The sequence below is a fragment of the Gymnoscopelus braueri genome, assembly GCF_963280865.1.
Source record: "Gymnoscopelus braueri genome assembly, chromosome: 20".
In the NCBI taxonomy this organism is placed as follows: Eukaryota; Metazoa; Chordata; class Actinopteri; order Myctophiformes; family Myctophidae; genus Gymnoscopelus; species Gymnoscopelus braueri.
The window spans coordinates 22,763,569-22,788,956 of record NC_137622.1 but is presented as its reverse complement, the minus strand read 5'-3'; the positions used below and the strand labels follow the sequence as shown (position 1 = coordinate 22,788,956).

Sequence of the window (25,388 nt, the reverse complement as noted above, 5' to 3'; positions counted from 1 at the left end):
TTCTTTGAGCAGTATATATTAGATCAGCATTTGTCTATTATTTTAAAATAACATTCCAATCCAAAACATACTTAAAATAGCTTTTCAGCCATGTAACACCCCTCCGACTCTACCACACGTGGCACATTCCCCCTCGAACCCCTCCAGAAAAGGAGTTGGAATGGTTTATGATTACTTGGCCATCCCAGGGTGAGGAATGTACAGCAGAGAGAGGTGGCCAACAATTGTAATGTAATTGTAACAGTATATATTTTAAATAAATACGGTTGTAATAAAATCTAGCACAAAGTTATCTTTTAAATGTTTGATGAAAATGTATTAAACATAGTTTTGCATAAACACTTGGTGGCATGGCATGGCATGGGATACTTGACCATGACATACCATGACACTGTTAATAAAAATAAGCCAGACTTTTCTTTCCCTCTCTCTCTCTGAGCTTTATGAAAGTGTTCAAATACAAGAAAGGATGGCTCTATTAAACATATCTCCATCAGGTCTGGTAGACTGGTACGCAGCGGAAATAGTGTGTCTACGACATACAGTAGGCTCCAGTCCAAACTTCTGCATTTGTGGCATAATCCCCCTAATAATGTTGTTTTTATTCTGTTTCTGTAATGCAACTTTGACTACCTAGAAAAGTATATAAATATGTATTATTATTGAGAATAGTTTAACACCACATAACAGAATGTAAACACTGTATGTACGCTAGCAGATGTACCACCATCTCCACTACAGGCACTCCATGGGCAAAAGTGCAGCGCTTTTGGAGGTGCACCTTTGGCTCTGCACTGTGTAGAGGCCTCTTAATATGTGATCTAAATTTGGGGTTGATTGAATGATGCGTTCATTTAGCTTTTTTTTTTTTGAAAAATAGGCCCCTCCTGCAAACTTTGGAAGGTAATTATAGCCACTCAGTATGGAATATCAAACATTGGCTTGATACATGTTCATCGCATGAGCAAAAAGTGTTTTGAAGAAAATGCAAAATGAGTTAAATCTCATTAGGCGGAAATGGACGTGGCCTATATGAGGAGCTGTGTCAGGATCAGGATCCAGAAAGAAATTTGATTGGACAACCTACTGTTCAAGATTGGCAGCATAAAGTGGATAATAGTGCTGCCAAGAAATTTGCCCTGGACAGTGATGTTAGGCCATGCCAGGCTACTGCCAAGAGGCCAACTATCTTCCTTAGAAGCAATAACATACTGACCACGCTGAACATGGTGACAGCATTAATAACTAGTACACATTATAGTTATTGAGGTATTTACCGTTGCCGAATACGTTGGCAGATACCTGGAATTCAACCTCTGCATTTACTTTTCAAAAGATTTTTTTCATTGGCTTAGAATGCCTATGTAAGTATTTTAAGGGGAAAGTGTATATTTATTGGAGTAAAAAAGGAAATCTTTAAGAAAGTTACAAATTGTATTCACAAATAAACGTACTCATAATACAGATCCTCCGAAAATAAAGTACTTAAGTAAAGAAGTAGTAGTTCTACTTAAAGTACTTATCCCCTCTGTACTTAGATAAGATATTTAACCCAGCAGTCCACCATACACACAAATCACACAGGGCCTGTAAGCATATGCAAGCCACTGCATCAAATCTTGTCTAAGAAAAGCTCTTTATTTATAAAAACAGTATTGCCAGTTACATACTTTTACAGACAAAAATGCAACTTTTCAGAGCCAAGGCAGGTATGAATGGTACATCTTAACTTTACATGGATAGGCAACATTACAGATAAACTTGTGTAAAACTGGAAAAAAAAGCAAAAAAAAAAAGGATTGGTCTCTTATGCCATTACAACATATTAGTGGTATAACTGGGTTTATAAAGTAGAACAGATTGCATAATGCTCTCTCCCACTGAACCCAAATATACCAACCCTCACAGAAGTAAAACAAACCAGTCACAAGCCAAAATACCAAACAAAAAAAGGATTCATATAACAAAATGTGCTTCTTGTTCCCTCCCCCTTGACTTGTACGTCATGTCCCGTGATCTCTTCAGTCTGTCCAAAAGTCAGACTCGGAGCAAAAATAAAGACTTTATAAGACCTTTATAAGCCTGCATGTGTCCTTTTACACCAATCGCAATTTTGACAGGCGGCATTGCAATGTAGAATCGACAACATGGGTATCGAGTGTTTAATTAATCACCAATACTTTTCAGGAAATCTGTCAGTTGGTTACATAAATTGTCAGCCAGAATCTGTGACATTAGAATTCACAGGGTTCACCAGTCCTTTCCGTGGTGTTCAACACCAAGCACCTCCGTTTGCCTTCGTCTGTTGTGTAGTGTGGTTCTGTCGTAGAGTTAGGAATGGTTTCTATTCTTGAAGTCAGAATGTTTCAATGTTCAGTGGTTGAGTAGTGTATATCTCCCAAGGTAGTGGCACACACATTTTTAAGTCTCCAATTTGATGTATTTTGTACTTAAAAACACACAGTCAATGTACACATCCACTCATGGGAGTGTTTTTAAATAAAAACATTCACAAACACACATAAGAGTAAAAAAAAAAAAACAGCAGCTAAACTGTCCTTCCTTTCATTTGGGGAGAAAAAAAAACAGTTTGAAATTAAGGTATCGAGCATAAACAAAAGAGGCAGTTGGTAAATTGTAACTAAAAAATGAAAATAAATCAAAAATACACATGCTTTGTCACAGGAGTAAGAAAACAAAATAAAAAAAAAGCACTCAATACAAGTCATTTTTAACAATGTGTCGTTATGAGCCTGGTCTTTTTAAACACACTCCAACATGCGCGCACGCGGTCACATTGAGGTCCATTTCAATCACACACATTGGCAGGTTTATTGTATGACAAATATACAGACACGCACACCTGCCTTCGCTTGCCTACATCCATTGCCCATCCCCAAACCAGAGAAAACGACTTGAGACATGGAAAAATAACTCCTATACAAACATTCTCAAATCTACAATGCCGGCCGCATTCCTACTGGTTTGTCGGCCTCTCCCCAACTCCCATTTCACCCGCTACAGGGACGATTTAAATTAAGGAAACAAAATGTAAAAGAAAAAAAAAAAAAAAAAAAAGGGGAAAAAAAAGTAGTCAATCCCATGTTCTCGTTTTATATACAGTATATATCCTACACAAAAGGCTACAAACTCACGCTTGTTGGGATTCAGATGATGGCAGCAAAATGTTACTGAAAAGTGGTCGATGACGAAAAAAATAAGAAAACAACTAATAGGATGATAAAGACTGGAAAATAAATGATTGTCAACAAAGATGATTGCTCTTTAGGAAAAGGAATATAATTTAAACAACAGAGAATATATTTCTGATGCTACAATGACTATTGTAAAAAGTGTGTGCTGTATATCACAATTGGATTGCAACACAATCGCTTTCTTTGGATGCTGACCCTCATCTTCATATCCACTGTGTCTCGTGATGGAAGGGGGAGGGAGAGGGGGGGTTGAGAAGGAGAGAGAGAGACCGAGTTGGTCTCTTCTTATCCTCTGCCTCAGTAGCAGTGGTAGGGAAGGGAAGGCCCACACTGAGTAATGCACACTATCAGTTTTTCTGCAAGAGAAAGGAGGAAGCATTTATAACCAACAACAATCCAAACAAACATGATCACAAGAACCACAGGGGAACAGACATAGTCGCTGTCGGGCGGAAACCTCGCATGTCCAAAACAGTTCCTTTTTTTGGAAATGGAAAAGAACCAGTTTCAATGGATCAAATGTGGTTATTATTTGGTCATTGGTAAATATTTTTAAAACCCACAGACAGACTCCCTATTTTGGGAATGTCATTATAGGAGAACATTAAAAAAAAATATATGCAACGCATTGTAAGTCACAACTTGCGACACTGTCATACGACAAAGTATAAAATAGGGGATTAATTTATGTATGCATAATTAAATGCATGCATAAAATGCATGGTTTCTGACTGACGGCAACGATCTAGAGATATACTGTATATACATGTATACACGTACACAACACAAGGGCACAACACCAACGCTTATTCTGTGGTACAAGTATGGTGCGCACACAACAATTGTCATTATCCAGGGTCATAGTTTAAAGTTTATAATAAACACTGAGGTTTGGTTCATCTATGGTAGCATTTACCACAATTCCCAAGGAACACCTTGCGGAACACTATACCAGCATGTACACATGTCAGAGTATTGCGTTCTTCAGTTATCAGTACCCTGCAGATCTCAGATCAGTGCACAACGACAAGACACGACTGACTTGGTACATAAGGGTTTTTTACAGAAGCTACAGAAGACGGAGGATGAGCGCCCTATAGAGATTCCATGCAGGATAAGAGGTCAGTTGGACGTACCATGCTGTTACATGCAGAGGGGGGGTAGAGGGGATGGGGGAGGGCTAACCATCGTAGGAGTCCAAAAGGGGCAAGGAGCCCTTCCTGCCCCCATACACCCCTCGCTGAGAGAAGACAACCAGAGAGAGAGAGAGGAGAAAAGGTTTGTGAGGTTGTGAGTGGGATAAGTAATTTGTCAGTAATTGTGAGGTTGAAGGTTATTGTTGGAAAAGTTTAAAGTAAAGCCTCTTTAAAAGAAGTGCAGGAGAGAGAGAGTGTGTGAGAAGAGAGTTAGTGCAGCTCAATGAGCAATCAAGTGTGTGCACTCGCTTACTGGTAAAGTGTCTGTCGTGTCGTCTAGAGTGTGTCTCCTCTCCCTCTGCTCCAGTGTAGAGTAGCCCTCTGAAACAAACAAACATAAGGCATAGGGAAATGTAGATGTCATCCAATGATAGGATCCATGGACTGGGTAATTAATGTCTTTCAATTTTTCCCACAATAAAAATGATAGCGGTACGGTCATAAACCATGCATGCACTCACCAGGGCCCATGTCATTTAAAGGAATCATGTCCCTCTTCTCCCCTGTAAAAACAATATATTGATTAACAGTCAGACACACTACTTGCCACTGAAGAACACACATGCAATCTGATATTGCCACTAAGACCAACATAATGTGTTTGTCCAGGAAACGCATTAAAACCAACCAGCTGGTTTTGGTTAGAATAAGGAGGCTGTCCACAATGCATGCCTATTAGTGGACTATACCGTGGGTCTTGGGTGAAAATAAATTTGTTAATCACAGAATACCACTTACACACTAATCTGCCATACGCACTAGTCTGACTTAACTTGCTTTCATAAACACATTTTTTTAGTTTCGATTAATGGTTTGAAGGGGCAGTTTTCAATTAATCATAATTTCTTTCTTCTATAATTGAAGAATCCTGTGTTTTTATGATTCATAATTTTATTAAATGTTTAAAAAATCCTTCTACTTTGCTTTGTGAAGTTCCATAAAATCTTTCTGCACAAGCACCTCCATCCAGCGCCCATACCCTAGGTGGGGTTGGCGAAAGGGCCTACTCTGTGTGGAGTTTGCATGTTCTCCCCGTGTCTCCTAGGGTAGTTAATACCCTCACAAAAACATGTAGTAATCCTGGTCGCTATACCGCCTCCCCCATGACAGCCTGATGGAGGGGAAAGGAACTGGTCGGAATAACGTGTTCCTTCCACGCGCTACGTCCTACCAGGGAAACTCCCCCCTGTCAGGTGACAAGGTGGTCAGTTGGCTCTCATGCATTGAAGGAGGCATGAGCTCGGCTCTGGGCTCCCTAGGCTGGCGGGGGGAGTGTAGCGCCCAGGATCACTTAGATAATTGGCACCGGGTGAAAAAGGGTTACAAAATCGTGGGATAAAAGAAAACACACCTCTATCCAGTAGTGGCAGCGTGCTGTCTTCATAGCTGCCATTGGCTCGGCTGGAGGGACCGTTAGTGGTGGCGGAGTTCAGATGGACCATGAAGTCAGTCTTCTTCCAGCCATCCTTCTCCAAAGGCCGACGTAGTTCCTTGTGGGCCCAAACCAGCTGCAACACCTGGCCTGCTCCCCGCACCTCGCGCTCCGAACGTTTACTGGAGAAAATACAGATGTGCACAACGTTAGACTGGGGTATGAATTTAGATAATTTAGACAAAAACACATATATACTACTTTTATACAAAATTAGTTTCTTTGATATTATGTTACTCAATCACACACACTTACCCGTCCTTGTTAATGAGCACCAGTCTCTCGATGCCTTGCGAGGCTCGCAGGGTCTTTGCTGCCTCTAGACTGTTGCCCAGCACCTCGGTGAGTGTGCTCAGTACAGACACCACCGTCTCCTCGGACAGAACGCGTCCAGACTGGCCCTGACCTCCAGGCAGGTCGGCCACTAGGTGACTAACTGCATGTTTGCCTAAAAATGGGTAACAAAGACAAAATAATGAGCAAGAACAGTTTGTCGTGTTGATGAGTTCGCTCACATGTGCAAGGGGTTTGTCTTGGATGATGCTCTGTTCACAACATTTGAAATAACATAAATACTTGCCATCAAAGTTAATGCATTAACACAGCCGTATTGTAAATCGCTACGAATTATTTTATCGCTTAAAAACACTTTTGTTTTGGCCAATTTGTCTACCGTAGTTTAGGACACAGTTGTCTATGTCTGCGAGCATGCGCAACAGATACACACACAGATACATAACTTGTGGATTTGCTAGTTTGTGGAAGAAACCCACCTAGCCAGGGCAGTTCTGTTTGGTGTTTTCAGTTGAGAATGTTTGGTCGTTATTGTCACATAATGCATACAGTGGATAATAAGGTTGTCCATTTATTTAACAATGTTTATATTGTGTCTATCATGTATAAGCCAACTATTACGCAGTGTGTGCAAGCGTATATGCTAATGGTAGTCCTAGCTCGAGCAAATGTATGATTTTGTGTTGCTGGTATGTGTTGTGGAATTCCATGTTTGTATAAGATGTTACAGTAACATTACTATTGTTATTGTTACTCATTAGGACCTACATTTAACACATCAATTTCTTCAGCTACTACAAAAGAGACACCAACTCCCCCAATGTGTACTGTGTTCCCTCTTGCTGCCAAGTACCCACCCCCTTCTTGACCTGAAGAGGGTGCCTGCTCCAATACACAGAGTCACCGGTCGCTTCTACTCGCATGACAGTTAGGCGTTTCACAAGCTTACCAAGCAGTTCTTTGTTGCGGTTGTCAATGGCCAGGTTCCTCAGGGCTCCAGACATGGCCCGGACAACACGGTCATTGCCATGGGCCAGCAGCTCAGCCATCATGGGCAGACCTTTCTCCAGACGTACTGTGGCCCGTACATAACGACCATACTGGTGAAATAAATTAAAAAAACGTTGGATCAAGATTAATATCCTGTTAAAGTCCAATTTCAGTGACTTAAATTTCAGTGACTTCATAAGCTGGATTGTCTTAAATCGCAAATCACACTTTTGTTGTTCTACTGAAACTGTAAATACTGGAGGTCCTTCAGATGTCAGACTGATAGCTCTCCTATGGGGAGCTCTACTGTCCCCTGCTGGATGAGTTTTAATGTGAATCACTTACAGTCCATCGTCCAGCACACAGGTTCTGGATGGCTCCAGCAGCAGCCTCCAGCACCGAGGGGTTCTGGCTCTCTCTGAGCAGGGACGTGTACACACGCACCACCTCTGGCTGGAACAGCAGCTCATAGCCTGACACAGAACACAAAGACATATTGGTCTCAGCAAAGGTTTGTTTTAATGCCCCAGAGAGAGTATTTCTCTACGAATGTCCCAACTCAATACAAGATATTGGAGATATCTCTCTCTCTCTCTCTCTGTCCCAACTCAATACAAGATATTGGATCTCTCTCTCTCTCTCTCTCTCTATATATACACACACACACAGTCATTATAGTAGACAATGCATATAAAAAAAGGAAAACACACACACACACACATATACATTGGCCGATTGCCTAGTAGTTTCCAAGATTAGCTGCGTACACACAGAACCAATAACAAGATCTCCGCCTCATGGAAATAGAAATAAAACAAATTCTGTGCCTAGGTTTCCCTCCAAACAAACAACTGTTGTCTTCATTTAGTGAAGGGAACCATTTGAATGGTTGGATGTAAGAGTAGAGGATGTGTACATGGTAGTGAATGATGGCTTCAAATTCAAAGTGAGCCACACATACCTTTGGCAGGGGTTGTCCTTTTCGGAATGTCAACCTGGTCTGCACTCCCGTCATCTCCATCCTTTTTTCCTGTACATGGAAAGAGGTAAAGAAAGAAAGAAAAATCTGAATAATAGATACAAAACTAAACTATGTATAGGTTAAACAACATTGGCTGGGGAGTGCATTCCAACCTCCTCTGTCCTCAAGCTTGGTAGATGGTATGTCTAGGTTGTGTGAAATGGGACCATGCCACTAACAGGGAGTGTTTGACCATGCAGTTTTACAATGATTAAGTCCATGTGTGTGATGTGATGTGGTGAGAATGAGACAGGCTTGAACATCCACGTTTGCACAGTGAGGTGTTATTCAATGTTAGTGGACTAGTTGGTGATACCAGATGGTGAGCAATCAATGGGCAACGTGCAAAAGATGCAAAAACCGAGGTGAAATTAACACCAATCAGAGACCCTTACCTTTTCCAAACCACTCATCTAGAAACACAGTGGAGAGACAGAATTGGGGAGGGATCAAAAAGTAGACAGAAAGAGGAGGGAGGGAGGGAGGACAGAGAAGAGGAAAAGGAAAGAGTGGTAGAGAATGAAATACAGCAATAGGGGCTCCTGCCACCAACAAGCCTCAACACACCAGCAAACCTCTGAGCAGAGGGGAGAAAACGAAAATCCAGTGACCTTTGAACCCTAATTAACAGATTAAGACGAACCTTTGCCCTTTCGGGAGCCGAAGCAGCCACCCTTGTTGGAGCCTGGGGCAGAGCCTTGGCTAACGGGCGTTGTCTCAGCATAGCGGTCACAGCCCGGGACCTCGCGATGAACCTGATAGGACAGATTTCTTAACAGGCATACGCTGTTCTCGACCAGCTGAGGGGAGGGATGAACATGGCAGAAGACAAAAAGGTACCATCAGTCTCACATGAAACATGTTTCACAATGTTAAAAGCCGTCTTAAGACGTATCAAATGAGCATTTACCTTGTTATCCACATCTTTGCGGTTGATCTGTGATTGGACAATGTACATGAGCGAGTCGACCAATCCTGTGCATTCCCTCAACTTCCGCCTGGCCTCGCTCCGTTCTGAACTAACATTCCTGTTGGAGGGAGGGAGAGAAAACTTAAAAACTGAACTTGTGGCCTCCCTGTCCAATATTTAGCAATTGATAAGTTACTGGGTGCGCAGATTGTTAATGAAGCCAAACAAATCCCATTGTAAAAAATCTGGATGCATCGGTTAACTAACGAGCCGCATGTGGGCATATAGACTTGTGGTGACAGTCTACATATATTGCATGCAGAGATTATCAACTATGATACAACTCTCCAAAAGTTTGACTTGGGCATTTGAGCAGACTATAGTGTTAATATATGGCTGGAGGTGGCTCTGTTCGGTAATGTAAGTGTGATTGAGGGGACAGACAGAAAAACTGGTTCTCAATGGTGTCCAGGCGAGGACCCCCAGGGGTCCTTGAGGGGTTTCAGGTGGTCACAGTTAGGAACCAACTGGACTGGTCTGTAACTTAATGTACAAAAAGAAAATGGACCATTTGTACACTCTTGAGTTAAACAAACACTGAGGACTTTACAGTGTAAATTGGAGTCTCACAGAGATAAAATTAGTACCCAAAGGGAGTCCGTCGCCTAATGCATAACAAACTGGGCGTCCTTGAAATTAAAAAGGTTGATGGGCACTGTTATAGAAGGCTTGGACTATTGGTCCTTTATCAATTCATCGAGTTCCTTCATCCAACATTGTGTACCTAAGGCAGCCAGCAGTGTTGGTGAGGGCAGTCTCCCACTCCAGGTGGCGTGGTTTACAGCTCTCATCTAATCCGTCACTCCCTCGCTCCCAGCCAGAGTGGGGCACCATGACCTCGTCAGACAGGGCGTGCAGAGCATGGTCCACGATCTCCATCTTCACCGAGTCATGCGAGGACAGGTTCCACAGTGTGCCTGACAGGTTGATAAAATATTTTTTGTTTATCAAAAATGTAAATATGAGATATATAACGTTCTCAACATCTGCATTGCTTCTTTGTGCTCACATAAGTTGAGGCCTGTCAATTTGTTATAGCGCCTTCAATTGCTGACTGAGTCAACAAGGGAAGAATTCAGAAAATTTCTAGCTCAACATGCAAGAACACAACCAGTAACATAAGCCTCGAGTTGAATTTCTTTACACTGATGCTTGCTTCCAATCTAAGTGACTTAATAGGTGTATACATTTTGTAGATTGTCTATAATCGGTGTGCTACATGGCACGCAATCGGTGTGCTACATGGCACGCAACCAAGTAAAAATCAAGCATTACATTTATGTGGGTACAAGCAAGAGTGGTATAGGCTATATGTGTACAGTTATGAACTAAGCCAGAGGTCTTCAACAGGGGGTCCGCGACCCCTAGGGGGTCCGCAGAGGTACTGCAGGGGGTCCGCGAAATTGTTGTTTGATTAAACAATATTTTTGTTATTGTTTGTTAAAAAAATCTTAATTTCCCCCAAATGTCAAATTGTCTTTAAACATAACATGAATCCATAGCAAACAGATAAATGGAGGCACAATGCACAATAACATGGTATGTTTATACATATTTTGTAGAGAATTTTTATTTTGCACACCTACTGGGGCAGGTGCGTAGGAGCAGGCAATATAAAACACAATTTTATACATAAATATACAATATATGTGGTAGCCCCCCCTACCCTACGAGGTAGGGGGTCCCTGCTCCATCTACCCATCAGTTTGGGGGTCCCTGGCCTGAAAAGGTTGAAGATCCCTGAACTAAGCAAAGAAAAAATGCTAGCCATTTTAAATCATATTAAAACTATCATACAACAGACTGGACCAAGCCTAATGTGAACAGCATTACCTGTGATGGTATCAGTGAGGTCCTGGTCACGGGTTTTTCTCAGTAACCTGACCAGGGCTGGCACTCCGTCACAGTTCTTGATGGCAATCTTGTTCTCTTGGTCTCGACCATAGGAGATGTTCTTCAGCGCTCCGCAGGCTGAGTGGTGGACCTCCTTCTTGGGGTGGTCCAACATGGAGACCAAGGATGGGATACCCTTCAGACGACGAACCTCCGACTTCACCTGAAGAACCACACACTTCAGCTTAACAGGCTTTCTTTAACCATCTGCAAGCTCACACTCCCACTCCTATATTTGAATACACCTTCTGTGTGCGTGTTTGTTATAGGGATGTCACTTTTCATTGAAAAGTTGTACGAACCTGGTGAAGAATACAACTTCTGAACTATTATGATCTGCTGGATATCAAAATTGGAGCACAGAAGGCGGCTTTAAATTGTGTTCCAAGTGATATTTTTGGGCTAAAACAAAACCTTTTGTTAAGAAGTTAAACCTCAATATTGCTATAGTCAGTGATTGTTCAGTACCAGGGGTCTCTGCGTCTCTCCAGCTCTTTGAACAGATAATACATTTTCAGGTGGGTCACCAATTTCATGCACAGCATAAATAAATGTTTGAATTTAAGTTACCCCTAGCTCCATAGTCATAATCGGCTAAGCTACCCGGCTGCCTGTACACAGGGTACCTTATTTTGCTCAATGACTCCTACAAAGCAGCTTATTTATTGAGCGAATAACTGAGAATGTGGAACTATTCCTAGCAACCTTGTAGGCTGTGGCTGTCTTTCGGGATCAATTGGTGGAAAACAATTCAACTTAATTATAATTTGATAAAAACAAATGTTTGGAAAAAGTGACAGCCATAGTGTGTGTGTGTGTTATACCTTGTCGTTTTTGAAGGTGAGATGCTGCAGGAAGGCAGCGGCGTTGGCCTTGACAGGGGGGTGATGGTAGTTCAACATGGTGATCACCTCCGGCAACTCCGGCTGTCTCCATGATGTGGGAGGGCCCTTCCTTAGCGTGCTGTCCAATGATGCCATACTTCCCCTTTCCATCGTCATAGGAACACCCCATGTGTAAGGATCCACTCCTCCCATGTCACCATCCAAAGTGTCTTCACAGCTCCTTAAAATGGAGGATGAACAAACATCAACATTTGTTGTATTCAAGTATGAACTTTGATTAGATTATGTAGAATGCATGCATGTCATAGCCCAAGCTGAAATGCAGGATCTAGGGCAGGTATTTGACTCATATAGTCCAGCAATATAATCAGACTGCAATTACAAGTTTACATATTTTAATAAATGTTCAAGCATTGATCTGCCCCTGCTTTTATTATAGTGCTCATCATCTACTGCATACCACAGATGATGACTCAGTGAGTAGCATTAAAACAAAGTTTATATGATGATGACAAAGCATTAGAGCCAGTTATACCGAAGTCTGCGCCTGTCCATTCCCCCAGGGCCAGGGCCGAGGCGGGGCATAGTCCCGTAGCCCCCGGGGTGCATGGGCGGAGGCCCCATGCCATAGTCAATGTCATCATAGCCAAGGCTACGCTGGTCGTCCTCCATGCCATAGTGCCCATGACCATAGCGCATCTCCATGGCCGAGCCCATGGCCCGCATCCCCCGGCCCACCTGGGGCTGTGCTGCATAGGGGTCGATCTGCTGACGACTGGGGGCCCGGTAGCCAGAGTCCAGGGTCCTGTAGCCATCCACCTGCCTGGTGAAGTGAAAGAAAGGATGAATACATAAACAATGTTTTATGGACCCACAATAGTGATTATTTAAGTTTTTGCCATAATCATGTATTTTGCCATAATCATGCATTTTGCCATAATCAGGTAGCTGATCAACATTGGTAAACAAATAATTCATTATATGTATGTATATATATTTATCATATTCGGCTTTTCGGTTTTCTATTTTCGGCATTCGGTTTCGGCCAAGAATTTCCCATTTGGTGCATCCCTAATTATTTCACACAGCTTACTGCATAAATAATGTGAAGACATGACGCTCATAAAAAAGGATCACAGGTGTAAGCAAACTAAATCCTGGTCAGGACAGTGCGTCCAGACGTAAGCCCCATCCATGTCCGTTACCTGTAGCGGTCGTCCATTCGTGTGCCTCTGCTCAGGCTGGCATAGGTCTCCGATGGGGGCCCTTGCCTGTAGTCATCATATCCCCCCGAAGGGGCATAGTGGTAGTTCCTGGGGACTGTGGCTGTGGGGTAGTCTCCTCCTCCGGCCTGCCGATAAGGACGGTCCAGCGTGGCGCTGTAGCCACCCATGCCGGGGACCATAAGGCCCCCGTCAATGGACATGGAGTCAGGGGGCATAACTGTGCGTGAGGCTACAGGTTTCATCATCTGGGAAACAAGTTAAAAATATTATGATGGTTAGGTTTGGTACAAAGACAATAATAGACAAAGCTACAGGCAGACCAAGAGACAGAGACAAAGAATAGGTATTTTTAGACTGAATGTAATGTGACACAAGAAAGAACATGAAACTTCATTTCTCAAACCAGTGTTTGCGTGCGCCGTGTGTCAAGTGTGCGCACTTCTTCATCTCCCTACCCCATTGTCTTGCCGTCTTGTGGTTCCCTCATCAGAGAAAACTGAATGCGCTTCCTGGGAGTCGTCCTCTGGTGTGTAACTCTCATCCAGAGCACCGTGGGCAGGGTCAACCATCCTGTACTGTGACACATACACACAACCTAAAGTGACTATGTTCAATCATGCAAGGCACTTACGTAGTTGACAATATAAAAGAAATACAAAAATGTACATAAGCTTTGGAAATTCCTTTGATTATATTCTAAATCATGTGAGATTGAGATTAAACACACATCCACACACCTGTGTCCCGTTTATGTAACCGTCACTTAATTTCAGTCGTTCTATGTCCGCATCCCCTAGACGCCCGTTCTGATGGGGCAGAGACAGAGAGAGAAAAGTACTGTCGTAAAAAAATAACCAAAACATTAACAGAGATAACTTCTATACATACGTTCACATCTTAAAGCTTATATATATAACGAAGGGGAGGTTGCCTACAATTCCAGCAAGCAGCTCGGTCTATCTCTCTTAAAACCCCCCCTCAGATAGGATTACTGCTGCTCAAGCACATTCAGCACTGACCAAACCACCCCTGCATATTTACGGCTAGTGAGTCACACAGGGGTAAGTACTTTTTGGAATTCAGCCATTCATCCCTGTTCACTAGCCACTCCCTCTCTGGTCTGTCAGTGATAATCATTGACACTCCACATAATTCTCTTGAGACTATTATTCACCATCACTGGATTTTATGTTATGAACAACTTGATATTTGCAGTTGAACAGAGCTCATTGAGACACAAAAATCAAGCTAGAAATACATTTGAGAATCCAGCACGTCCGCAGCCATTTAAGTTAAGTTCACGGACTGGTTTAGGAAGATGGTGACACTGGAAAGTAGCACCATCAAGCCGATAATAGCGGTCTTATACTAGACTACAGAGACTCACTGCAATGCATATGACACCCAGAAGGGGGCGGAGTTGCTTTAGATTTAAAGCAGTTATGTTCCTAACAATGGGGTTGTGGACTGTTGTTTTACAGGAAAACAGGCTTATTTCCTTTGTGCTCTCATGAGAACAGCAATACATTTACAAACTACTATACTCTGCCACCGGAATGCCCCGATACCATCCGTTAAAGGATGTGTAACACTGGTTTCTTTCAAAATTGGCCTGAAAACACATCAGGAGACCACAATGTAATTGTCATCTCTTTTGTACGTGTTTGCATTTGTTTTTGCTATGTTGATGAATTTAATACATAGGACCACAATGGAAACAAGCCCCCAGGACTTTTTTGTGTTATCCTTTTAGCCTTAATGTCTTACTGTGCCACGTGCTGTTTACATTTCTGACTAATTAAGTATTCAATCAATCAAGAAAAACACAGCTGTGCCATTCTTTTAATAGCAGTGACTTAAAATGCAGAAGTCTCTTTACATTTTTCATGTTAGGATGAAACGCAATGTGAATCATTGGGCCAGGGCCAAAAAAATGAGCAAATTGTAAAGGACACTGCCTAATGATAGAATAGAAAATGAATGAATTCTTTCCATGCTTTTGTTATCAGATGCAACTCATCTCGAAAATGACTCTTATAGGCCTTTTGTCCAATTAACATGAATAAGGACCAAATATAGAATCTCATTATGGTCAAGGAGCTTTGCGGGCAAAAACAGGTGTTACTTGCCCCTGATATGCCAAGCACTGGCCAAGGCACTAAACTGTAAAATGTGTCAGATTAACAGGATGTCTATCCCTGACCGCTACAAATTACAATCGTTGTGTCCTTTCACATTTCGAGAGAACATCGCTGATAAGCTCCAGTGTTGATACTCTGAAGTCACCTGAGCCGAGGGAGTCTGGCCTACCGTCCAGTTACTGATAGTCACAAGACTGTTTTTGAGAAGCCTGCAAAACTAGACATGGAGGCGGCAGGCAACCATGTCCAACCAATTAACCCAGCTATAAAACAAGACAGCAGGCAGGGAGTCTTAAACCTCCTATACACAGATCAGCTGATGATCTTTAACTACAAAGTAACATCTGCCGATGTTCGACATGAGCTCAGCTCTGTGAAAAATATATACAAGGGCACATACATAGTACAACAGAAACAATATCACAATCTGTCCCCACCCCCCACGACAAAAACATGACTTCATTTAACATTGGAACATGCAATATTGTAATGACGAAGTAGCATCATGCAGAAGGAAATCAATTAATTCAACCATTCTGATAACAAAAGCCATTAACGTAAAGACACAGGGTGAATGCAGGGCAGGGCACTGCACGCACGACAAGTGACCACATTCCACAAGAAAACATGCTGCAACAAAGAGGAAAATAACTGAGATTCCATCACAGGGGGCTGGTGAAAGGCATGTGTGGGGGAAAGTGGTGAGGGAAAGTGGGTGCGCGTTGTCCGCATTTGAAATGTGTAACCTACTCTGAGGTTAAGTGTGCATAAGCTCATGCATAATAGTGGTTGAATGTTTTTTGTGTGTATATTTGTAAGCTCAAGCAGTAGGCATTTGAATATCTCTGTAATGTGTGCATGCTTTTTGTGTGTGAGTGTGCCTCTTATTTATGTGTGTGTGTGTGCATGCATGTGTATTTGTATGTTTTCATTTCATTTGTATGTATGTGTGTGTGTGTGTGCGCGTGCGTGTGTGCAGGTACATCCGGTGAGTGACAAGTAAGGTATGTGGAAGTACGTGCTGATGATTATCTGCATGTTAAAAGCTGTAAAACTATGTACAAACACACAGACAAGGTGATCCGTTACCAGATGAAGGCTGACAGACACACACTGAAGACAGATGGACCAACAGGCGTGCGCACACACACACACACAGACTCATACAAACACATGTACTGTATACATAGAAACACACCGAACGCTGGTAGAGGAGGATGGATGGAGGAATGGAGGGATGGAGCGTATGGACGGAGGGCATCAATGATGGATAGCGCAATGAGCAGATGACCTAACTCATTGGAAGTTGGATTAGATGTCGAGAAGGATGCATGGAGACTGTTGGTTGTGTGACAATTGAGTTGACAATGCACTGCATGTGTATGTCAGATGTTGTTGACAATGCATGTGTATACGTCAGATGTTGCTGACAATGCATACACAAGTACGGATGTCAGATGTTATTGATAATGCATGTGTATGTCAGATGTTGGATAGTATACGACTGTTTGGGATTGAAGGACGGGGCAGTTAAGGGGTTAACAGCGTTAGCTGGGTGATGCTGAGATGCGGGTCGTCCGGAGCGGCTGGCGGGATGGCGAGGCATTGAGGGGGACGTTACCTGTGTGTGAGGGAGGGAGTGGCCCAGGGCGGAGGCGGGGCTAGTGGCCGGGAGGCCCACTCTCCTCCTCTCCTCCTCGAGCGCCCTGGTCAGCTGCTCAAACTGGACCTCCTGCTCCCTGACCGACTCCAGCAGAGCCGCAGCGCTCTCACACTGCTCCATACACACTATAATACAGCCCCAGGGGGAGAGGGGGGTGCGGCGTTACACACCAACACCACACACACACACAGAGCCTCATATATGCGACGGCGCTAGGAGACGAGGGTGTCTGACATCATGTACAGTACATGGCATGCACACATACGGTATACAACAATGACAGTATCTGACATCACTTTCTCTCACAGACTCGCACACAGACTGACATACACAATGATGTAGTGTCTGACATCACACAGACACTTGCACACAATCTCATACACAATGCACCGTCTGACATCATAGTACCCATACACACAGAGCACTATACAAAGTACAGCAGGAAGTAGGGCTTGGTCAATGCAGGACTTCTGTGGTCCGATACTCTTAACTGGGGGAGGAATATTAACTCTATCTGACATATCTGCTGATGAAGATCTTCTTTGATGAACATTTCACAGATTGATGTCGATGATTGATGCTCGGCAATCACCATTTGGCGCTCTCACAGGAAGGGAGGGTTACGCCAACGGTCATCTCACCAATAAAACATAATTACTTGACATCTTTATCCCACCGTGTCTATTGGGCAGCTCTTTTGTGGCCGACAGTGCTAAACAGACTTGTGGATGGGGTCTGAAAACTGTCTCCTTGAAGTGTTTTCTCAACAACAGCAGAGTGCAGATCTGCAGCTTCATTGATGAATTCTAGCTCAAACATGTTGTACGCGTTTGATTTGATCATACTTTTTCCTCAAAAAAGGGCTTGTGTTCCAATTAAATAAACACCATATCGATACTTCTGTTATACATTAGAAGGGACATGTGCCTGGTATAATACACACACACACACACACACACACACAGAGTGTACAGGAAGAACACCATTACACACACACACACTGCACAGTAGTGCTGCACGATTAATCGAAAAAAGATTGTGATCTCGATTCAGACACCTATGCGATCTCGATTTTAAATTAAGACGATTTTTTTTTGCGCTTAATATTTTTATATTTACAAGAGAATTGTGTGAGAATCGTGTGAGAATCGTGATCTCAATTCTTATGGAGGAAAATCGTGATTCACATTTGAGCAAGAATCGTGCAGCACTACAGCACAGGTGATCCTTGATTCATGCAGTGACAGATACACACCTTCACCTGTGGGCGTGGCTTTGGAGAAGAGGTCAGAGGTCACACCAAGGGTTGAGCTCTAGTTGCAGCGGCTCATGGGTAGAAGTTCACCAAACCACCAAACACAGAAAAAAGAGGAGAGGGGGGGCGGGGTCAACAGAATGGGGAGGAATGAACTGCAGAGAGACAGACAGATGGGGGGAAAGAAATAGAAAAGAGTGAGAATTTTTGTGGAGTCTGAAGACACTTCTGTTCGAAAAACAGCAACATGGTGTGAATACCATACAAACGTGTGAGCTGGGCTGTGTTTGCACTATGAAGACACACGGAAGCTCCAGCATCCAGACACGCCCTATATTTACTCAACATTTGGCCTGCGTACAGTAGCTAGCTGCAGGAGGCTGCAGCGGTATCTGGGCCAGAGAAAACACACCGTCAGCACGGAGAGAAACAGAGCGGTGAAGACCGAGAAAGACAACTCCTGTGAGCCATCTGTCCTCTCCTATCCACTAACCCATCTCTATTCTAACACAACACAACCTCCCCTATTCTCCTAGCCACTCTTTTTGAGCCGCTGTCCTCCAGCTGACATCTTCGCGCTTGTTTCTTCCTTCATACCTTCTTTCTATCAGTCTTCATCTAGTCTGTATGACTCTTTGTTTTCTCAACCACATGTGCAGACTGTGCACTGAGAGAGACATTGTTAAATCAAAGCCAAACAAGCAGAGATTCAAGACATCATGTAATTCCTTCATCTTATCTGCTGATAAACCTGCTGTGCGAAGGCCAGACTCCGTGTCAGTCCTGCATTTAACCACTTAAGCCCTATATACTTTGTTGTAGGGGCGAATAGCGAAAAATAGATAAGTTCACAATGTCTTGTGAGTTTGTACATCTGTTTTTGAAAAATTTGAGAAACAAAAATGTATTTGAAATCGTTTGGACATCACATGTTTTAAAATGTTACATGCCCATAACAGGCAGGGGTGCCAGCGTTAAAGTTGATAAAACGTTGCAGTGTGCCCATGCACCACCACACACACACTTGCATGACCGGTCGGACAAGGCAGGGGAGGGGTGCCAGTGGCGCTGAATTTCACTGAGCCGTTGTTTCTGTTTCTTTAAGCCCAATTCATACTTTGTCGCACACCAGTGTTGCTCACCTAAAATAGCTGACTTTCAAGCTAAAAAGTTATTTTTGGAAAGCGACAGTCATGCAATGAAGTAGCCTATAAATTAAGCGTGTCGCTCACTCTCCAGCTGATGTGCACTTGCAAACACGGCTGCTTATAAAGAAAGAAGGAAAAAAAGAAAGACATTTGGCGCTATAGGGGATGGGGGTTTAGGCAACAAACAAGGACCTGCATTTATAGTTGTAGCACAGGTGTGTCCAAAAGTTAAGATTAACAGGTACCAATACAGCAGCAAAGTGGAACAGAAGCGTATTGAAATCAGGAGCTGGGGGGGGGGGGGGGGAGGGGTAGGCAACTGACTCACAGTTTCACCTAATGGGTTGAGCAAATGGAGGAGCAAGAGAGGCAGACAAACAGGTATGTGAATGACATCATCCTGTGAAAGCCCTGCACTACTAGGCCCTTTAAGGCCACAATGAAACTTGTAGAGGCCATGTCTGCTCTTGTCTTTGTGTCTGTCTGATGATGACTAATACGTACACACACGGTGTCATGTGGGACATGCTGCTTCCCGAACTTAGGCAATTGGTTACTTAGTTAAAAAAAATGATTCATTCATAGTGATGTTGTGGAAAAATGATTCATTCATAGTGATGTTGTGGGAAAATTATTCATTCATAGTGATGTTGTGGGAAAAAGAGGGAGGGAGGGAGGGGTTGATGAGAAAATGAGTGACGTAAAAGCATTTCACAAGGATCTCGGTTGGTCAGGGCTTGGCTGAAAGAGGGTCACAGACTAACCTCACCTAACCAGGATTTCCGTATCACCTGTAAAGGCCTGGTTTCTATTCCGAATTAACAAGTCTGATCCAGTCTAGCCTACTGTATCTGGTCATTTGCACACACATATACATGTATGCACCCTTTCTGTATCCGCTCTAGACCCAGACCAGATCGCCAACCTGAAAAGTGAATTGATCCCAGTCTAGTCACAGACTGACAAGTGAAAGGTGATGACATCACACATACCAAACGCCCTCTACATATGCAACTGCTATGAAGCCCCAGGGACCACAACCTCCAACCTAAGGAAAACCACAATCTGCTGTCCTGTAACACACATGCCCTTATATGGTCAAAGCTGAGACAACTGTTATTCACCAAGATAGAGGAAGAAAGGGAAACAAGAGGGATAGAGAGAGCGGTTGACAAGCAAACAAACAGAAAGTGGGGTCAGATAGGCAATTAAAAAACACATTGATGCGGGGAGGGGGAGGGTTGGAGTCTTGCTGGAGGAGAGGATAGGGAATAGATAAGGAAAGGAGTGTTGAATTAAAGATAAAAGCAGATCTCGCATTCCTCGCATTGTCTCTGGCCAATTCACCACATCAGCCCACCCACTCATTCACTGAAAAAGTCCTTCATGGGTCGCAATTATCAGTCTGCATTCTGTATAAAATACTCTGTGGGGGTGTCTCCCAAGGCAAACCTACTGGTCACAATGACCCAAATGCTAAGACACACGCAGACTATACAATATCTCTCTCGCTCTCATCTATCATAACAAAATACAAACAACGTCTCTTTATCTTTGTCCTTCCTCTGACATACAAAATAATAAGTGCAATCGACATTCCAAACACTATCTCATTTCAGTAATGAGCTTGGCTGTCATTGACACAGGGCTAACTATAAACTCTCAAGATGGATTATAAACAAATAGTGAGAGCTATTTCTTGGCCAGTGGCCTTGGGAATGATTCTGTGCATGTGTGTGTGAGCGTGCGTGCGTGCGTGTGTGTTAACCACAGCCAGTGGAGGGAATTTGCAGCTGTCAGTCTGGGAGGCATCAGGAACAATGAGAAGTTTGTGCAAGTGAGCGCAAGTGTGAAAGGAGATGGATAGATAGACAGATTGAAACTCTGCGTGGGAGTACATGCTTTTGTCTGTGTGTGTGTGTGTGTGTGTGTGTGTGTGTGTGTGTGTGTATAGGCTACTGCTCCTGATACTTGACCTCGGGCCTAACTGCTGTCCTACACTCGACTGCCTCTCTTGCAGTTGCTCATTTTCGGAAGTCAGCTGTGAGTTTCATTGAACAATGAAAACATGGCTACCATCCCATTCTTGTTCCTTCCCCGTCCAGCCACTTCCTGAGTAACAGGATGTTATGGATTCTCTATCAGAGAAGAGTAAAGAGACAGGAGGGCTGCCTCAGCCTACTAGGAACCATTTTCCTCAACAGACTACACAGTACACAGGCTCAGATAAATACTCTGATACCTCCGATCGAAAGGATCTGGTAAATAGCCGATGGTTAACTTCCCCCACTGACCGAATGGTTGCGTGGTGAAAATCCCCTACCATCAGAGTGCTAATCATACCACCACAAACCACTTCCCCTTTAGCAATGCTCCTCTCAATCCATTACTCTTTTCTTCTGTTTTCTGGCTTCTGAGAACACGACTCCTGAAATTCCCCATGGCTAAAAGAGGGGTTTTGTTCTCCTTTATTAAAAGGAACACAATGCTCACACAAGCACAACATTCCTGGATCGAACCACTTGTTCTGCATCCCTGATTCCCATTGTCCATCATGTGACAAGGATTTGAGATCCATGTATCTAAGAGCATATTTGAGAAGTAACTATTAAAGTGAATGACAAGAACATGCAGCTGTTAAATTGTTCCTGTTGTGATTGTGATGACGAGGCATGGTCAAAAAGTCAAGTAGAGGGCCTCTGGGCCCATGACATGTAAACATCTGATCCAGCCCTGACACACCACCACGAGTCAGTTTGTTCTGTGACCATCTGGTTCTGCACCAATCAGTCAGCGTGACTCACTCAACTCTGTCAGAAGATATATAATAACGTCACAGACAATACAGTTCTTGTTGCATGTATGATGAAACTGCTTGATGGAATGTGGGCCTGCACCTGCTGTCAGGAAACCCCACACACACAATGTACATCCTTTATGCATTTAGAGGTAATTGACACTGCTGTTAGTTCATAAGTCAGTGTAATGCCATTGGCACTAGTTTAACCAGAGTGTGGCTTGTAATGAGATTGAGGCATTAACCCACTAATCCACTTACCTCCTAACAAACACATATTTATGCGCGCGCGCGCACGCACGCACGCACGCACGCACGCACACACGCACACACGCACACACGCACACACGCACACACACACACACACACACACACACACACACACCTTAGAAGAGCACAAACAATTTCAGCTGGTGCCCATAGCTTGGATCAACAATCAAACACCCACCTATACAAAACAAGTGTGTTTGCACTCAACTACACTGTTATTACTGGGAGCACCTGCAGGTAAACAGCATCTGATTCCTGACCTACTGATTGATATGCAGATAAACACACAACAAAGTTAGGTCCACGTGAAAAAGGTACGGATCTACACAGGACTTGAAGCCTGTATTAAAATGCTCTTTTACAAGGTAAAAGTCAGTTTGTTTGTTTATATTCACAACGTTTGGTTGTCCCCACCCAGCCTTTTCCCAACTGAAACAAGTTCACACAAGACCCACCGAACGGGTTCGCTAGGTGACAGACACAGCCTGCTGTGAGATAACACAACCTCATCCAGACCACCACCCTTAAATAAACTACACAACACACAGGTATTATCAGTTTGCCAAACATGTGCAAAGTACTGCAATGGTATCCCATAACCTTAGGGTGATTAGTCTGGACAACATTCATCTCGTCAAGCCCTTACCTATAATAGCTGCAGTCTTGAATGAATGGGCTTGTCCTCTCTCTGGATTAGAATACAACGCGACTCTCCAGAGCAAAGAAACTAAAAATAAAAAAAGTAAACAATAACTTTTATTAGAGGGCAACATAGAAATGTGTATGAGGAAAACAACAATCAGGGTCGGCCTTATACAGTAAGTGCATTGTTAAAGTGCGTCTATCACCTTCAGGAAACAGAAATGGGAGATAAATGGACAAAAAGGATAATACACAAGAACTCTAACAGAGACAAGGACTGTGGGAAGGACATCTGAAACAGAGGAGAGAGCCTATGATTGATGTGACATGTCTTTTTAAGTTTTTGCTTTGTTCTCATTAGTTTTTCTTTTCTTTTTTTTTGTTGGCTTCTTTTTGATGTGGTCTGTTTGTATGCATGTACCAAAAAAAGTGAATAAAACTTTAAGTGACAAAAAAAGAAGTGCGTGCATCACTGAACGTGGAGGACAGGCCTCCCCCCTGCGACCATTTTCAAACTTTGTCGCTGTTTGTCACTAGGGCTAGTATTTCCCTGACCTAGCTCAAAATCAAACAGACTGTATATTGATTAGGTAACGCAAGCCAGTAATCCGGGGCAGACGGTAGCAACGAGTATAGTTCGCTTGTTGTTAAACACAGAGGCGACCACGACTACAAAAACAAATGTGTGAAAACAACACTAACACGAGAAGCATATTGTTTGTTTACACTGTGTGGTGATGTTAAAGTTACTGCTCACCGTTTAGAGACCAAATCAATGCAATGGTCTTTGTTGCTTAGCAGCCGTGGTGTGACCTATTTTAAGTGGTTTAGCTACAGTAGCATCACAATAACCCACATATACTGAAAACACTGCCGCCAGCCAGGCTAGCGTTAGCTTAGGCACTGCCACTGTTGCCAGAGTCTGCGAGAGGAATAAGCAATCGGGTCTATGAAAACAAGCCCAACAGAAGCGACTAGGCTACGCTATTTGAAAATAGCCGATCTATCAGCTATTTTCAAAATAATAATAATCTCTAAGAGGGGGAAGGGTCATTTTGTAACAGTTTCAAAACCCAAATCTTGAATGGGGGTCCCTGGCACAAAATATTTTTAGGGGGGGGGGTCTGTGGGACAAATACATATTCATTTGAGGGTCTTTGACATGAAAATGTTTAAAGACCACTGGTTTTAACAACATTAGGAAACAAGCCCAAATAAGCAACTACACTTAAGAAACAAGCTTTAAAAAAACGCAAACCGCAACTAGCAATATTTACAAGCGACTTTACAGAAAAACAAGCCCAAAGTCACTTATAATAAGCAGACATGGCAACCCTGGGACACAGCCTGGCAAAGGCAAAAGCAGAGCCAGGCTAGCCGAAGGGGGCTAGCTGGTTAGCGTGCATTTAACTCCACGGCTAGTATTTATTTACCTAGTCTTTTCCCGAGTCTGTAATGCGTTGCGTTGTCCGTCTGGTTCACACACAGCCAACTAGGCTTGGCGGGGAACGCATTATGCGAGAGAAGCCAACCGTACGAGTGAGTAAAACGTCGTTAGCATCGATGCTAACATGGTTAGCCTTTTGGAAAGTCGTGCTGCTGGTCTCTGTCTCGGTGAGATGACCACTCCTTGCCAACGCTGCAGTGCGCCACTTATAAACTACAAACCCGCTCCGTCCGCGAACCCCCTTTGTCTCGTTTCATCATGTACTCACCTATTTAGTGTGTCGTCTACCCCCTGGTCCTTCCTGGGTAACCCCGTTTTATTGTTCTTATTCCTCACTTTTCTCCCCTCCTGACTGTGGTGTCCTGGGTTTCTCGGTCAAGCTCGTTAGGAACGAGGCATCATCATCGACTCGACGGTTCTATCAAAGGGAGGCAGTGTTGCCAGGTTGTGTGAGAGAAACATGCAACCGGATCTACGAAAACAGCGACTAAAAACACACGAGCACTTTAAACTGTATTACATCGGCTATTTGAAAAATCCACAAGCTCACAACGCGTCGCGATGCTTGTAGAGCTGCTATTTGAATCTAAAATATATATTGAAGAAAAAGTGGATGTTTCCCCCTCCATTTTAACAACACAAATCGTGTATGGGGGTCCCTGGATAAAATATTTTCAGATGGGGTGGTCTGCAGACAAATACATATCAATTTGGGGGTCCTTGACATGACAATGAAAAACACTGGTTTCAACAACATTAGGAAACATGTAAGCAAATAAGCAACTACACTTTAGAAACAAGCTAAAAAAAACGGCAAACCGAACACCGGCCGCAACTACCAATATTTACAAACAACTTTACAGAAAAACAAGCCCAACGTAGCTTATAATAAGCAGACATGGCAACATTGAAAGAGAGGGCGGGTCGGCCTGAAATTTACCGT

General features: G+C 43.2%; 1 protein-coding gene across 7 annotated transcripts; it reads right to left on the bottom strand.

Annotated features, from left to right (window-relative positions):
• Positions 1-1,617: 1,617 nt before the first annotated feature.
• On the bottom strand, positions 1,618-24,863 carry LOC308076578 (catenin delta-1-like). 7 transcript variants are annotated; one of them, XM_080416963.1, is made up of 23 exons: positions 24,714-24,863; positions 23,003-23,083; positions 18,142-18,296; positions 16,845-17,011; positions 13,820-13,888; positions 13,538-13,657; positions 13,062-13,327; positions 12,392-12,679; positions 11,836-12,076; positions 10,952-11,174; positions 9,843-10,035; positions 9,059-9,176; positions 8,792-8,948; positions 8,544-8,561; positions 8,089-8,157; positions 7,473-7,600; positions 7,087-7,237; positions 6,099-6,291; positions 5,763-5,965; positions 4,873-4,914; positions 4,665-4,732; positions 4,352-4,455; positions 1,618-3,571 (listed from the first exon to the last, which is right to left on the bottom strand). In XM_080416963.1, exons 4-22 carry the CDS (start codon positions 17,004-17,006, stop codon positions 4,396-4,398), a joined length of 2,769 nt encoding a protein of 922 aa, XP_080273089.1. In that variant the 5' UTR covers positions 17,007-17,011; positions 18,142-18,296; positions 23,003-23,083; positions 24,714-24,863; the 3' UTR covers positions 1,618-3,571; positions 4,352-4,395. The 7 variants fall into 7 exon arrangements, with proteins under 7 accessions (XP_080273089.1, XP_080273091.1, XP_080273090.1 ...); XM_080416965.1 differs by lacking the exon at positions 4,352-4,455; XM_080416964.1 differs by lacking the exon at positions 8,544-8,561.
• Between the last annotated feature and the right edge of the window lie 525 nt (positions 24,864-25,388).

Coding starts and splice junctions, on each gene's coding strand:
- LOC308076578 (XM_080416963.1), bottom strand. CDS start 17,006: ATGGAGCAGTGTGAGAGCGCTGCGGCTCTGCTGGAGTCGGTCAGGGAG. Junction 13,889..16,844: donor ACTCCCTCCCTCACACACAG/GTAACGTCCCCC, acceptor CTGCCCCATCAG/AACGGGCGTCTAGGGGATGC. Junction 9,177..9,842: donor AACACTGCTGGCTGCCTTAG/GTACACAATGTT, acceptor TCCCTCCAACAG/GAATGTTAGTTCAGAACGGA.